At 39.8% G+C, this 13,556-nt stretch overlaps 2 protein-coding genes across 2 annotated transcripts in view; one reads left to right on the plus strand and one right to left on the minus strand.

The window, feature by feature from the left end:
* atp8b1 (ATPase phospholipid transporting 8B1) overlaps positions 1-1,357 on the minus strand; it is a 36,826-nt gene extending 35,469 nt beyond the window's left edge. The window contains exon 1 of the mRNA XM_026174493.2: positions 1,120-1,357. The gene's annotated coding sequence lies outside the window, so the exon portion shown is untranslated. The remainder of the gene's footprint in view (positions 1-1,119) is intronic.
* A 4,884-nt stretch (positions 1,358-6,241) lies between these two features.
* Positions 6,242-12,438, plus strand: txnl1 (thioredoxin-like 1). Its single transcript, XM_026174496.2, has 8 exons — positions 6,242-6,581; positions 7,407-7,503; positions 8,746-8,919; positions 10,357-10,479; positions 11,214-11,283; positions 11,429-11,601; positions 11,987-12,091; positions 12,171-12,438. The coding sequence occupies exons 1-8, from the start codon at positions 6,484-6,486 to the stop codon at positions 12,198-12,200; spliced, it is 870 nt and encodes a 289-aa protein (XP_026030281.1). The 5' UTR covers positions 6,242-6,483; the 3' UTR covers positions 12,201-12,438.
* Positions 12,439-13,556: the final 1,118 nt, after the last annotated feature.

A 13,556-nucleotide genomic window follows, 5' to 3' on the forward strand; every position in this document is an offset into this window, starting at 1 on the left:
AGGAATGGAAAACGTATGATAATTTTCGCAGCTGTGATTTGCCTTAGTCATTCTGGTATTTATTGTGGAACACAGCCACTTTTACCAGCCCTCCAAGTTTGTCTGGGTATCACAAATGTAACATGAATACAATTTGATACCACATTGAAATACCATAATAAAGACATGTCGCCCATCCAAACACAATCCAGACTGTATTTGGTCCTAATTGCAGCTACTTTTGGCGACCCACAGCTCAGGTAAGGCGCTGGTATGTGTTGTATGGCAGAGGTGTGGCCCAAATGTCAGGACCTTTGTCCCATACAATGTGGGCTTGTGGCAAAGCTGAGACTGCACCACTCAAACCTCATTAAAAGTGTTAGTGAAGACCAAATGTGGGCCAGAGAAAAGCACGGACGTGAGCCACAGCAGACAGAATAATCCACAGCATACTTCAAATTTATCTGATTTCAACCAGGAAGAAGAATGTGATTGTGACGAGACAGGTGATGCCCATGTTTTCATGCCCATGGGGCTTAATTTTATTTATTTGCTTATTTTAAATCTAGGGAACACATTAAGGTATATAAAAATATAGAAGTACTGAATATATCCCAACCCCACTCAGATTCCAGAGAGATTCCACTTGAGAGCAACTGGATCCTGTTAGGGAAATTCCTCCTAATGGATCATCATGTTATGATCATTTTTGAAGTTGTAAATTGCTGAATGATACTGACTTGAGAGCTTCTAACGTGTAGCCTTCCTTCACAGGAAACAAAAGAAACGTAAAAGTAATTGTTACTACCCAGAAATTTGGAAACAATTCAGACATCATTCAAACAGAACCAGCAGCTTTTTAAAATCATTTTTGTAAGTAGCCTAAAGCAGTGTTTCCGCTAAAATATGTAGTAGAGATTTTAAAGTTAACCTCTTCTTGGACATGACAAAAAGACCCTTATTTCAAAACATTCGCGATCATTGAGGAGTTTCCAGTGGGAAACTTTAACCGACAACAGAGGAAAGGTGAGCCGCCCAGGGGAAACTCTGGTTTATGCCCAATCTTTAACACTTACAAACCTCACAAACAGCAAAGTACTCAAAGCAACGCTTATACGTCTATATTTTAGCTCGACTTACTCGTTTCCTCGTCAGAATAGTATTAAAAAGGTGAATCCTGCTCTCAGTCGGTGTCCGGAGCGCTCTGTCACCGCACCATGTTGTCAGCTTCTTCCTGATTGTGCAGTCTCAGGCAGCGGCTCCCCGCCCTTCTTCTCCCGCTGCCTCACCTGGTTTAGTCCACACAAACCTGCCGGACCGGTCTCTCCTCCTGTCCCGAAAATAACAACGGAAAACGACGCGTTTAGGGGGCAGGCTGCAGCTGCGGAAGTGGGCGCGGAGGTGTTCTGGTCACGTGACGGACAGGTAAAGGCGTCTAATTGAATTTCTAATTAGACCATGTGGTGGCTCAAAGGGCGATGCTACGTGCCTGGATATATGATGAAACGTGTCGGGGGGTTTTATCGCCTTTACGGGGTCTTATCGGGGTCTTTGTAGTGGGGAAAAGTGGGGCAGACCACTGGTGCTGTGCACAGTGGTGGTAAATCCAATACCGATGCCAATGTTTTTTACCTTTATCTTTTGTGTGATGAATGTTTGTCAAGTTGCAAATTCTGAACACATTTTAATAACCACTAAATCACAGGGAGTTTTACTTCCCACAATAACTACACAACAAAACACAACTTTCAACTTTTAATGCAAGGTGTTTTTTTTTTGAAAACCTGTAATGTAAACGTACCTGCCACATTTACATTTACAAAGAGGACTAATGTTGTGTTATTTAAATGTGCTGCACGCTATAAATTAAACAGACACGACAGTCAAGACAAAAATAGGTAAAAAACGACGTATCAGTCCTATCACACTGGTATCAATCTTATACCAATACCAGCATTGGCATCGATGTTCTGATCCGCTTACTTCTAAAGACTATCCAGAACCCTAATGAGAGGTGGGGCCTTAGCAAGCCTGCAATGGCCCATATCAAAATGAGTCAGCACTACGGCATGACACACATGGCCCTTCATTTTAGAAACAGCAGCAGGTCCCTCTTCAAATGATCTGATGACAGGGAAGCTCATATAGTAGCAGCTTAAAGTCAGTCCAAGCAGTCATGTATCAAAGCAGGTCCAACATTATACTTTAATGTTAGACAAATGAGGTAAGCCGGCATTGTGAGCAAGCAGGTGTGCTTCAGGCCGATGAAACCTAGCTTGCCACAATCATTGCTTCTCAATCAAATATTTGTTGGCAGTTTATATTTACATGACGATACCCAAACGTATTATAGTTCATTACAATTACAATTAAAATTTGATGTGAAACAAACAACCAAAATAAAATGTCCTTTTAAAAGAAATGTCCTTAGTTTTAGTATTTTCAGTATTTTTTAGTTGTCAAAGACTGATGAGGTTCTTCAGTGAAAACTGATGTCTGTGGTTTTATTGTGAGTTTAGACAATAAATTGAGTCTGAGTTTCCTAAATCTTGAGCCTTTTACATGTTCTCTATACCATAATACAGGGAGTGCAGAATTATTAGGCAAGTTGTATTTTTGAGGAATAATTTTATTATTGAACAACAACCATGTTCTCAATGAACCCAAAAAACTCATTAATATCAAAGCTGAATGTTTTTGGAAGTAGTTTTTAGTTTGTTTTTAGTTTTAGCTATTTTAGGGGGATATCTGTGTGTGCAGGTGACTATTACTGTGCATAATTATTAGGAAACTTAACAAAAAACAAATATATACCCATTTCAATTATTTATTTTTACCAGTGAAACCAATATAACATCTCCACATTCACAAATATACATTTCTGACATTCAAAAACAAAACAAAAACAAATCAGCGACCAATATAGCCACCTTTCTTTGCAAGGACACTCAAAAGCCTGCCATCCATGGATTCTGTCAGTGTTTTGATCTGTTCACCATCAACATTGCGTGCAGCAGCAACCACAGCCCCCCAGACACTGTTCAGAGAAGTGTACTGTTTTCCCTCCTTGTAAATCTCACATTGGATGATGGACCACAGGTTCTCAATGGGGTTCAGATCAGGTGAACAAGGAGGCCATGTCATTAGTTTTTCTTCTTTTATACCCTTCTTGCCAGCCACGCTGTGGAGTACTTGGACACATGTGATGGAGCATTGTCCTGCATGAAAATCATGTTTTTCTTGAAGGATGCAGACTTCTTCCTGTACCACTGCTTGAAGAAGGTGTCTTCCAGAAACTGGCAGTAGGACTGGGAGTTGAGCTTGACTCCATCCTCAACCCGAAAAGGCCCCACAAGCTCATCTTTGATGATACCAGCCCAAACCAGTACTCCACCTCCACCTTGCTGGCGTCTGAGTCGGACTGGAGCTCTCTGCCCTTTACCAATCCAGCCACGGGCCCATCCATCTGGCCCATCAAGACTCACTCTCATTTCATCAGTCCATAAAACCTTAGAAAAATCAGTCTTGAGATATTTCTTGGCCCAGTCTTGACGTTTCAGCTTGTGTGTCTTGTTCAGTGGTGGTCGTCTTTCAGCCTTTCTTACCTTGGCCATGTCTCTGAGTATTGCACACCTTGTGCTTTTGGGCACTCCAGTGATGTTGCAGCTCTGAAATATGGCCAAACTGGTGGCAAGTGGCATCTTGGCAGCTGCACGCTTGACTTTTCTCAGTTCATGGGCAGTTATTTTGCGCCTTGGTTTTTCCACACGCTTCTTGCGACCCTGTTGACTATTTTGAATGAAACGCTTGATTGTTCGATGATCACGCTTCAGAAGCTTTGCAATTTTGAGACTGCTGCATCCCTCTGCAAGATATCTCACTACTTTTGACTTTTCTGAGCCTGTCAAGTCCTTCTTTTGACCCGTTTTGCCAAAGGAAAGGAAGTTGCCTAATAATTATGCATACCAGTAGGGTGTTGATGTCATTAGACCACACCCCTTCTCATTACAGAGATGCACATCACCTAATATGCTTAACTGGTAGTAGGCTTTCGAGCCTATACAGCTTGGAGTAAGACAACATGCATGAAGAGGATGATGTGGACAAAATACTCATTTGCCTAATAATTCTGCACTCCCTGTACTTAAAAAGACTAAAACTAACAGTGAAACTAATGAAAAATACTTTTAAAATAAACATTTTCAAACAACAATCCACAAATTCAAATCAAAATTACAATAAAAACTGATTAGAAAATACAAACCTATAAAAACTCAGTGAATGCCTTTATTGAACTTTTTCTAATTTTGTGAAACATTATGAGGCAGCACACTGACACACCCATATACATATTTCTGTATTGCTTAATCATCCAGTATCTACAAAACAATTAGACTGCTTTATAATTTTTGAGTTTGATAAGATCCAAAGATTCAAACAGGAAGTGGCATTATGGGGCGATCGTAGCTCAAGAGTTGGGCGTTTGTCTTGTGATCGGAAGGTTGCCAGTTCGAGCCCCAGCTCCAACAGTCATTGTGTCCTTCGGCAAGACACTTCACCCGTTGCCTACTGATGGTGGTCAGAGGGCCCAGTGGCGCCAGTGTCCGGCAGCCTCGCCTCTGTCAGTGCGCCCCAGGGCAGCTGTGGCTACACTGTAGCTTGCCATCACCTGTGTATGAATGTATGTGTGTGTGAATGGGTGGATGATTGTGTATAGTGTAAAGCGCTTTGGGGTCCTTAGGACCAAGTAAAGCGCTATACAAATACAGACCATTTACCATTACTGTGCAAGAGTCTTGAGCCCTGGTGAAAGACTTTTTGGCAGGTTAGAAAACTACAAATACCATTCACTGTACAGTCATCCTTTAAATTAATAATAACAGAGACATTAAAAGAGAGAGGCGTGGAAGAAGTGTAATTTCTGAATCAAACTGCAAATGTTGGGCGATTTTATCAGATTTGGCTGGTGATTCTGTACATGATTTTTTTTAACTTCCTATTTACCACAAAAATTAAAGAGAAGGCTCTGATTGATCTGTAAAAATAGTTTCTCTGTCAGCACATCGTAATAATTGTGTTATACTTCATTTATTTCACTCTAAAGGCATCTATTGAACATTAACTGTTACATTTGTAATGTGATTTTGGAGTTTCAGTGAGATGCACTGTATGTTTAGCTTTGATTTAAAGCCTAAGTCACTGTGTCACTCTAACTCTCAATTCTTAAAACCCAGTGCAATTCCATGGGAAAGTGTAATGGGGCAGCATTACACCAAAAGCTGTGTTTAACAATATCTTAATATGTATTTTTTCTTAATCTGAGAGTTTACATGCTGCCGATGCTTCTGGTGCCTTTTTATGTTATCAAAATACTTTGCCAGCGCTGATTTTCTCCTCCGTTGTTGTTACACCTAAAGAGATTCTACAGATTAGCAAGTATAAAAAATATTTAAAGATCAAATGTATGTGCTTTATTTCCCTGTCAATCATAAATCTTTTTTGATCGGTTTAATATGAGGCTAAGCTCTTCTACAAATACTCATTATAATGATGTTTATTTATTTATTTTTTGTATATATATATAACACCCGACCTACTATTTACTATGAAGGCCTAAAAGTGCCTAAAAAAATAGTAAAAACTGCAACATATCTAAGATGATGATAATAATAATAATAATAATAATAATAATAATAATAATGATATTAATAGGCCTACTACTAATAATAATGTTAGCATTTATGAGTCTGTAAAGTGTGTTGTGATGAATTTTCTTTTTTCTAATTGTCTTTTCTTAATTATTTCATTTTTCATGTTCTTCATTTGTCCATTGTTTCTTTATTGTTCATGTACTTTGCCTTTTAATTTCATTAATTTTTCTTTTTCTTTTATTTTCAATTTAATTAATGTATTGTATGCATGTATGTGGATTTAATTTTATTTATTTATTGCATTAATGGCCATGTTATTTTTCATTTTGCACTGCATATATAGTTAGCTAAATTTATGGAGCAGTCCATTGTTTTCTCTACAAAACTCAGTGGTGAGAAGTAAATGAAATTTGCAACATGTGAGGTTTGGATCATAAAGCACATTTTCCTTTTTTGTCCTTTATTCATTCATTCATGCTTTACGGAATTTGTAAGATTTATGAGACCAGCGTTTGATTTGATTTGGTTTGCACTCCTTTCCCCCCTAAAAATTAAGATTTTTGTTGTTCGTTCCTGTTCGTAACCTGTTGAGGCCAATATAACGTGCGGACACAGACTCGGCGAGGACGAAGAAGAAAGCCCTACATTTCCGGTTGTGTAGTAGCCAATCAGGAGTCACATCCTGGAGCAACGCACTGTAACTGTAGTGTGTGGCTCGGAACCGGACGGCTAGTCGGCTAACCCACCGACAGAAGGCTAAAAACAAAACACCGTATATTTGTTAGGTTTCCCTGTTTGTTCGCTCTGAACATCACCCGGGTAACCGCCTCACATCGCAGCAGCACACTGCACCATGGTAGGCGTTAAAGTGATCGGGAGCGACCCGGACTTCCAGCCGGAGCTAGCCGCCGCCGGCTCCAGGCTCGCCGTGGTGAAGTTCACAATGGCCGGGTAAGCTCAGGCCCCTCGAGACTTAATCCTTAGTTTCGGGATATGACTGAGAAACATTCAGGGATAGTCGCTTAGCCGCTTTGAGGAGGTGACATGAGCTGAATATTTCTCTCACCGGCAGCGTTTATTGTATTGTAATTACGGCCGGCATGCTAGCGTTATGCTAGCAGTGAGCGAGGCGTTAGCTCACTAGCGCTGCTGCTTACAATGACACGGCAGTATTACAGCAACTTGGCTGCTGAGGTGTGCGAGTGAGCTGGCTGATTAAATAGAATGAGCTCTACTGTAGCATTGTCCTCATGAAAAGCAGAACTACTACCACTAGCATAACAAATGATCTGTTACGTGCGGGTTTTCAGGTCTTTGTGTGATTTTATGTACACTCTGATTGTAAGAGGCTTTGATTGATCTATAGGCCTGTTAAGCTGATGAAAAGACAGCAGATCAATAGTGATGATAATCAGTTTAAAGTATCTAAAGTTAAAGGTTATGTCTTTCGTTTGGGACACATTAAATGATGATAATGCTGGGTTCTTGTCCTGAGGGTAAACTCACGTACCCACAACAGCAGCAAAAAGGTCTAAATGAAAAGTTTAGACCAACATTAAAACTTGTAATTCATTTATTAGTTTACATTCTACTAAAGGTTTTTATGATTATAATAAATAAAGGAGTAAGTTAAGCTTGTATTAGCTTCACTGAGCAGTGTTATTGTGTGTGGCAGATTTTCATCACATCTTGCAGGACAAGTACTGCAACAATTGATGCACTGATCCATCGTGAGACTAGAATTGACCGCTAACCTGCTCTGTCCTTCCTCCTCAGGTGCCGGCCATGCATCAGAATAGCTCCAGCTTTCAACACGTTGAGTAACAAATACCCACAGGTCGTCTTCCTCGAAGTAGATGTTCACGTCTGTCAGGTGAGTCTGATTCACCACGTTGTTGACATCCTGTGCAGTCCTGAAACAAGAAAAATACAGTGCTGTGAAAAAGCACTGTATTTTTTCTCTACAAAATGAGTAAAAATATGAGTAAATACAGCCACCCAAACTTACATAGCCTTGTGTGAAAAAGTAATTGCCCCCTTTATTAAGTGAGATTAGCCACATTTTTTGGAAAGCTGAGTGCATTTTCATTAGCCAGACCCAGGCTGAATTACTGTCAGACCTGATGAGTCAAGACATGTAAATAGAACCTGTCTGGCAAAGTGAAGTAAGATAAAAGATCTCAAAAAGCAAGACATCATGCCACAAGCTAAAGAAACTCAAGAACTGCTGAGAAACAGAGTCAATGACGTCTGTCAGTCTGAAAAGGATAAAAAGCCACTTCGAAAGCTTTGTGACCCCAGTGAGAGCTGTTATCCACAAATGGAGAAAGCCTGGAACAGTGCTGAACTTTCTCAGGAGTGGCCAGCACAGCAAAATTACTCCAGAACACCATCCAAAGAACTTCAGGTTGGCCTTAACTTGCCTTAGTTAAGGTCAGAGTTCTTGATTGAACAATAAGAAAGACTGGGCAAAAATGGCATCTATGGGAGATTTATAAGGACTCATTCTTTTTAACACTCTTTGCTATTCTCCATGGCCAGCTGACGGATCTACAACAACACAAGCAAGAGTAGCCCACAGAGCAGTTGTACCACATACTTTGTGCCATGTTTTTCAACCCTGAAAGTTTAATTGGGATGTCTCCTGCACTTATGAAGTCACGAGGGCTCAAAAAGGCTACAAAAAAATTTAAAAGGTTCCAAATTTCAGCCCAGATGAGATACATTGGTGGCCTATAAGTCAAACAATTGTCATACTGATGGTTGATTTCTATGGTTTCATGAAATTAATACAAAAAAAACAAAAGGGGGAGGGTGTGGGAAGCAGACCAAATTTACTATGAATATTGATTTTCGTCTATTAATGGGAAACAAGCTCAAACTTAACTGTGACCTAACTGACAATATTACTGATCGTCCACAATCCCTGAAGTCGTCATCATCATCCTCTGCAGACTGAGTCAGAGCAGCAGAAATGTATGCTTCTGTCGGGGGTTATGAAATAATAGACATGTGTGGTGCCGGTCAATAGTGAGACCCAAACAGGCAAGTTTAGTTGCACTAAAGTCTGATTATATTCTGAATTTTAAATATATATTTTTTCTAATTTCCTTAGGCAACGGCCGCAGCCAACAACATCTCAGCGACACCAACGTTCCTGTTCTTCAGGAACCGGGTGCGGGTCGATCAGTACCAAGGGGCAGACGCTGCAGGTCTGGAGGAGAAGATCAAACAGCACACAGAGAACGACCCTGGAAATAGCGAGGACTCTGACATTCCTAAGGGATATGTGAGTGGATAATGTTCCTGATGGCTTTCGATTGCTGATGAGGACAGCTGGATTGTCCGCTGGCCATCAGCAGTGTTCAAATAAAGAAATAATCTGTGCATTTATTGCTAGTTGAAGACAGCAGTCACGAAGTTAGGGAAAAGGTCATTAGTCATTGTCTCCTTTAGGGATGTGCTTTTGCTTATGAATGCCAGCTCAGTACGTTCCCCTATATTTACATTTCTCCTGAGTTATTTTACAAAGTTAGAAAAGCTGTTTAAGCTGAGCCTGGTGTAAAGAATGGTTCACAGTCTCTTCCTCACAGTGAGAAATAAAGCTATTTCTCACTGTGATTATTGATCAGTACTCTACATCAGCATTTGAAAAAGTTGGACCAGTGCATCATGAGCCAACTTGACTACCAATAAAGGTGTGAGTCAATCCAGTTGTCCCATATTTCTGTATTTTTTTCAGTGTAAGATATATATTCATTGTGGTATTATTTAGAAAAAGCAGCATGTCGGATAGCATTGTTTTTTAAAAATGAACTTTAATTAAAATAAAATGCCATTAAAGTTCATATTTAATAGTTCTTATGTCAATTTTCATCAAACCCAATAAGACATTCTTACATTTTTTAGTACTCTTAAGGCTTTACTGAAGGTTCTCATCAGTGTTGGTGTGTTATTTGTGGTAGATGGCAGTGGGTCACGCCCCCAAGCAGACAGCATAACATTTTCACTATTTTCAGTGCTGGCAGCTCTTTCCAACAAGGAACTGAAGTCACTGCTAAACCACAAGACTATTGACAAAAATGTGTGTTTTACCTCACCTGACACAGGAGCTGTTTCGTCCACTGCTTCCTAAACAAGTTAATTATTTTGTCTTAATGTGTAACTTCTGTGTTTTAATAGTTAAGTTTGAATAAAAGATAAAGTTATAAAATACGAAGTCCACACAAAAACAGACCAACAAACTGTTATCTGTGATAAAAAGCATTGTTTTGTCAGCTTTATTTCTTCACAGCGGCTGAACTTTGTCACCTGTTGCCACTTATGACATTATAAGTTAAAATGTACCTTTAAAGTTTGAGTTAGTGTTCAGATGAATCACCACCACATCATGTCACCATTAATCATACTGTCTAATCTTATCTCGATAATCCACTCATATGTTTCAAAAACTAAACATCATCCAGCCATACTCTGTACTAAACCAATGTAAGCACTGATTTGACAGTAATGCTCTCTGATTCAGTAAAAAATGATAGAAAAATACCATAAATAGCCCAACTCTGTGTGAAAACACGTGCAAGCTTTGCCACAGATGAATGAAAAGGTTAAACAAATGTGTATGTAAACCTGCTGCAGTACACACATGAATCCAGCTTCATAAATATCGAGCCGTACACGAAGTTTGAACTGAATAAATGAGTTTGCCTCCTCTGCTGTGTTTCAGATGGACCTCATGCCTTTTGTGAACAAAGCCGGTTGCGAGTGCCTCAACGAGAGCGACGACTGCGGCTTCGACAACTGTTTGATCAAAGACTCGTCCTACCTGGAGTCTGACTGCGATGAACAGGTTCGATTTTTCGCTTCATGCGGGAAGTTTAAACATTACAAGTTTAAAGTTCTCACGAAATCAGTACCTCGCTCAGCCTGGATGTTATTTCCTCAAAGAAGCTGGTTTCACATTGAGAATGTCTAATAGATGAGTTGTCTCTTAAAAACATGTTTAATTTGTTTGGACCTCTTAAAATGTGACGATACATTTTCAGGGGTTTATCCTCATATGAAATATCTGGGTAATCATGATACTTTTAAAGTGGTGTTCCTGATAATTGTTTTTTCTTATTCTTTCTAATATTTGTCTCCTGAATACTCAAGAGAGAAATTTTTAGCATATGGTTTTAATGACCCTGAATTTAGATTTTTTTCTCTTTATGTTCATGACACTTTTAAACAGGAATGTAAACTAGCTAAAACATATTGTGCGTTTAAAAAATGAAACAAAAATATACAACAAATATCTTCATTTCAGACAACATAACCAGCACGAGAGGCTTTGCTGATTATATTTATTGATTTAACAAATCCCACCCATATCATAATGTCTAAAGCTAACAGACTTGACATTTAGACATTTTCAAACAATACAAAATAAACTGAAACTCTCAGGTTTGTTCAGGAAACTGAAACAAAGCTAAAACTAACTGAAACCCTTAGTCTGCTCTCATTCTGTTTACCACCTTAATAAACTTTGTTATATGTGGAGCATCAACCTGATGGATGTTTTCCTTTTTAAATTTTGTCCAGTTCTTGATAACGATCGCCTTCAATCAGCCTGTGAAGCTCTTCTCTATGAAACTACTGTCCTCAGACTTTGGTGAGTGTTTCTCCTGCTGACATTAATCACAGCCTCTGGAGCATCTGGAGGCGCTGATATGAACTTTGTCAGTTTCTGAGTGGTAAAAAAAATCATCATCTTCTTTCTGTGTCTCATTTTTTCTTTATTTTTCACTCTCTGTCAGCCCAAGCCCCTAAGGTGGTGAAGGTGTTTATCAATCTCCCTCGGTCGATGGGGTTCGACGACGCAGAGCGGAGCGAAGCCACTCAGACTCTGGAGCTGTCTGAGGAAGATTACAAAGAAGACGGTTTGATTCCTCTGCGCTATGTCAAGTTTCAGAACGTACAGAGTGTTACAGTAAGGACCCGACTACCAACAGTACCTCTGAAACATTACTGCGGTTAGATCTTAATGCATTAGAAATGTATTTTAAGAAGGTTGTTAATGAGCAGCAGAAGAGGCCGTGATGCAAACGGCAAAAATGCTCAAGTATATACAATAGAAGTAAATCCTGTAGCTGGGGGGAAAAGCTTTTAGAGGTTTATTTGTGGGATGGTCACCAAAATTGTGAGTTATAGGAAAAAGACTTCCCTCTTGGAGGAATTTGGAGAAGTAGCTTGGGAAGGGTCGCCCTATGGACACATTGCACGCTGGCAGAATCAACGAACAGTTAAAGAAAAACATTTTTTGTGTGTTTTTGTTGAATTGTTAAATGCATTTTCTTGTTTTTTTTCCCCTTCAGTTGTTCATTAAGTCAAACCAAGGAGGCGAGGAGACGACAAAAATCAACTACCTGACATTCATAGGCACTCCGGTGCAGGCCACTAACATGAACGATTTCAAAAGGGTGAGGAGCAGCTGCAGCAGCCTGTGCTCATTTGTGTAGAGCAGTGTTTGACACTCACCCATGTTTTGTCCCCACGCAGGTCGTAGGGAAGAAAGGCGAGAGTCACTGAGCAGGAGAACAAAGGGGAGGATGAGGAGGAGGCTGAAGATGCATCCAAGGACTTTCCCCCTCTCTGCCAAAGCTGTCACACACATGATGCTCACATACAAACACACACAAACACACAGGGCCTCCAACTGTCCTCCTCGAGCTCTGAATGAATGCTCCACCTGTGGAGTCTATAAATCATTTGTATTTTAATTCTGATGGAACCTCTGTAAATAAAACACGATCCTTTTTCAAAGGCACGTGCGTCAGTCTTGATTTCTTTTAGTAGTAACACCACGAAGACATGGCTGTTGGAAGGTTATACTATTATTCACTATTATTGAGTCAGAACAAATGGTATTGGTTTACTGATGCATGACAAGCTGCAACCTGAAAAATGGAAAACAAAACGTGCTTTCAGTTTTATCACCACTCAAACTATTCCTCTCACAGGTATCAGCCATGACCTGAAAATCCACTTGCTCTTTCCTCTCGGTGGTAAAGTTTCTTGCACTCCATGTTTCTGAGAGGTGAAATGTCAGCGCTAACTATTTGTTTGGATCAGAACAAATTCTGATGTTCAATATGTTTGAGTGTTTCTCCTGAAGGACCCGGTGACTATTCCCTGTGGACACAACTACTGTATGAACTGTATTAAAAGCTACTGGGATGAAAAGGGTCATACTGAAACCTACAGGTGTCCTCAGTGCAGACAGACAGATCGTATTAAGTATGAAGAGTTGGACAGCACCAGAGCCAGACATGATTCACACCTACTGGCTGAAGAAGCTAACTGCACATGGCAGCACAAATGAACCAGTTGCTGATCATCTGCTAGAAACGGATTTCTGATGTTTCCTTGTGTTTTTATATGTAATTATTTTTACTTATTTTGGTTTGTTGCTTCAAGGCAACACTGTGTGATAAGGGTAGTCAAACAAGTTATTCTATAATATGTTTTATTAGTACAACAAGGATGAACAAATAAACAATGTAAACATTTCACAGAACAATAAAACACCAAAGTACATCCAACATTTGACCCTAAGCCCATGCACACACACACACACACACATGATGTGTTTCCATCACTTTTGGGGACATTACATTAACTTACATTCATTTCCTGGAGACTTATTCTACCCATCACAAGTCCCTGCCTGAACCTAACCCTAACCCTGACTCAAGCCTTCACCCTAAAATGTAATGATTTACCTTGCAATTTGTCCCCATAAAGTAAGCGAGACCTCACAATGTGAGTGTGTAAACAGATTTGTGTCCCCACAACGATAAGTAATACACGTCACACACACACAATTACTTTACCAACTGACCCCTGACTGCCTAAGTGTCCCTCAAAAAAAAGTAAAGTAAAAGT

Source organism: Astatotilapia calliptera, chromosome 7 (assembly GCF_964374335.1).
Source record: "Astatotilapia calliptera chromosome 7, fAstCal68.1, whole genome shotgun sequence".
Taxonomy (NCBI): domain Eukaryota; kingdom Metazoa; phylum Chordata; class Actinopteri; order Cichliformes; family Cichlidae; genus Astatotilapia; species Astatotilapia calliptera.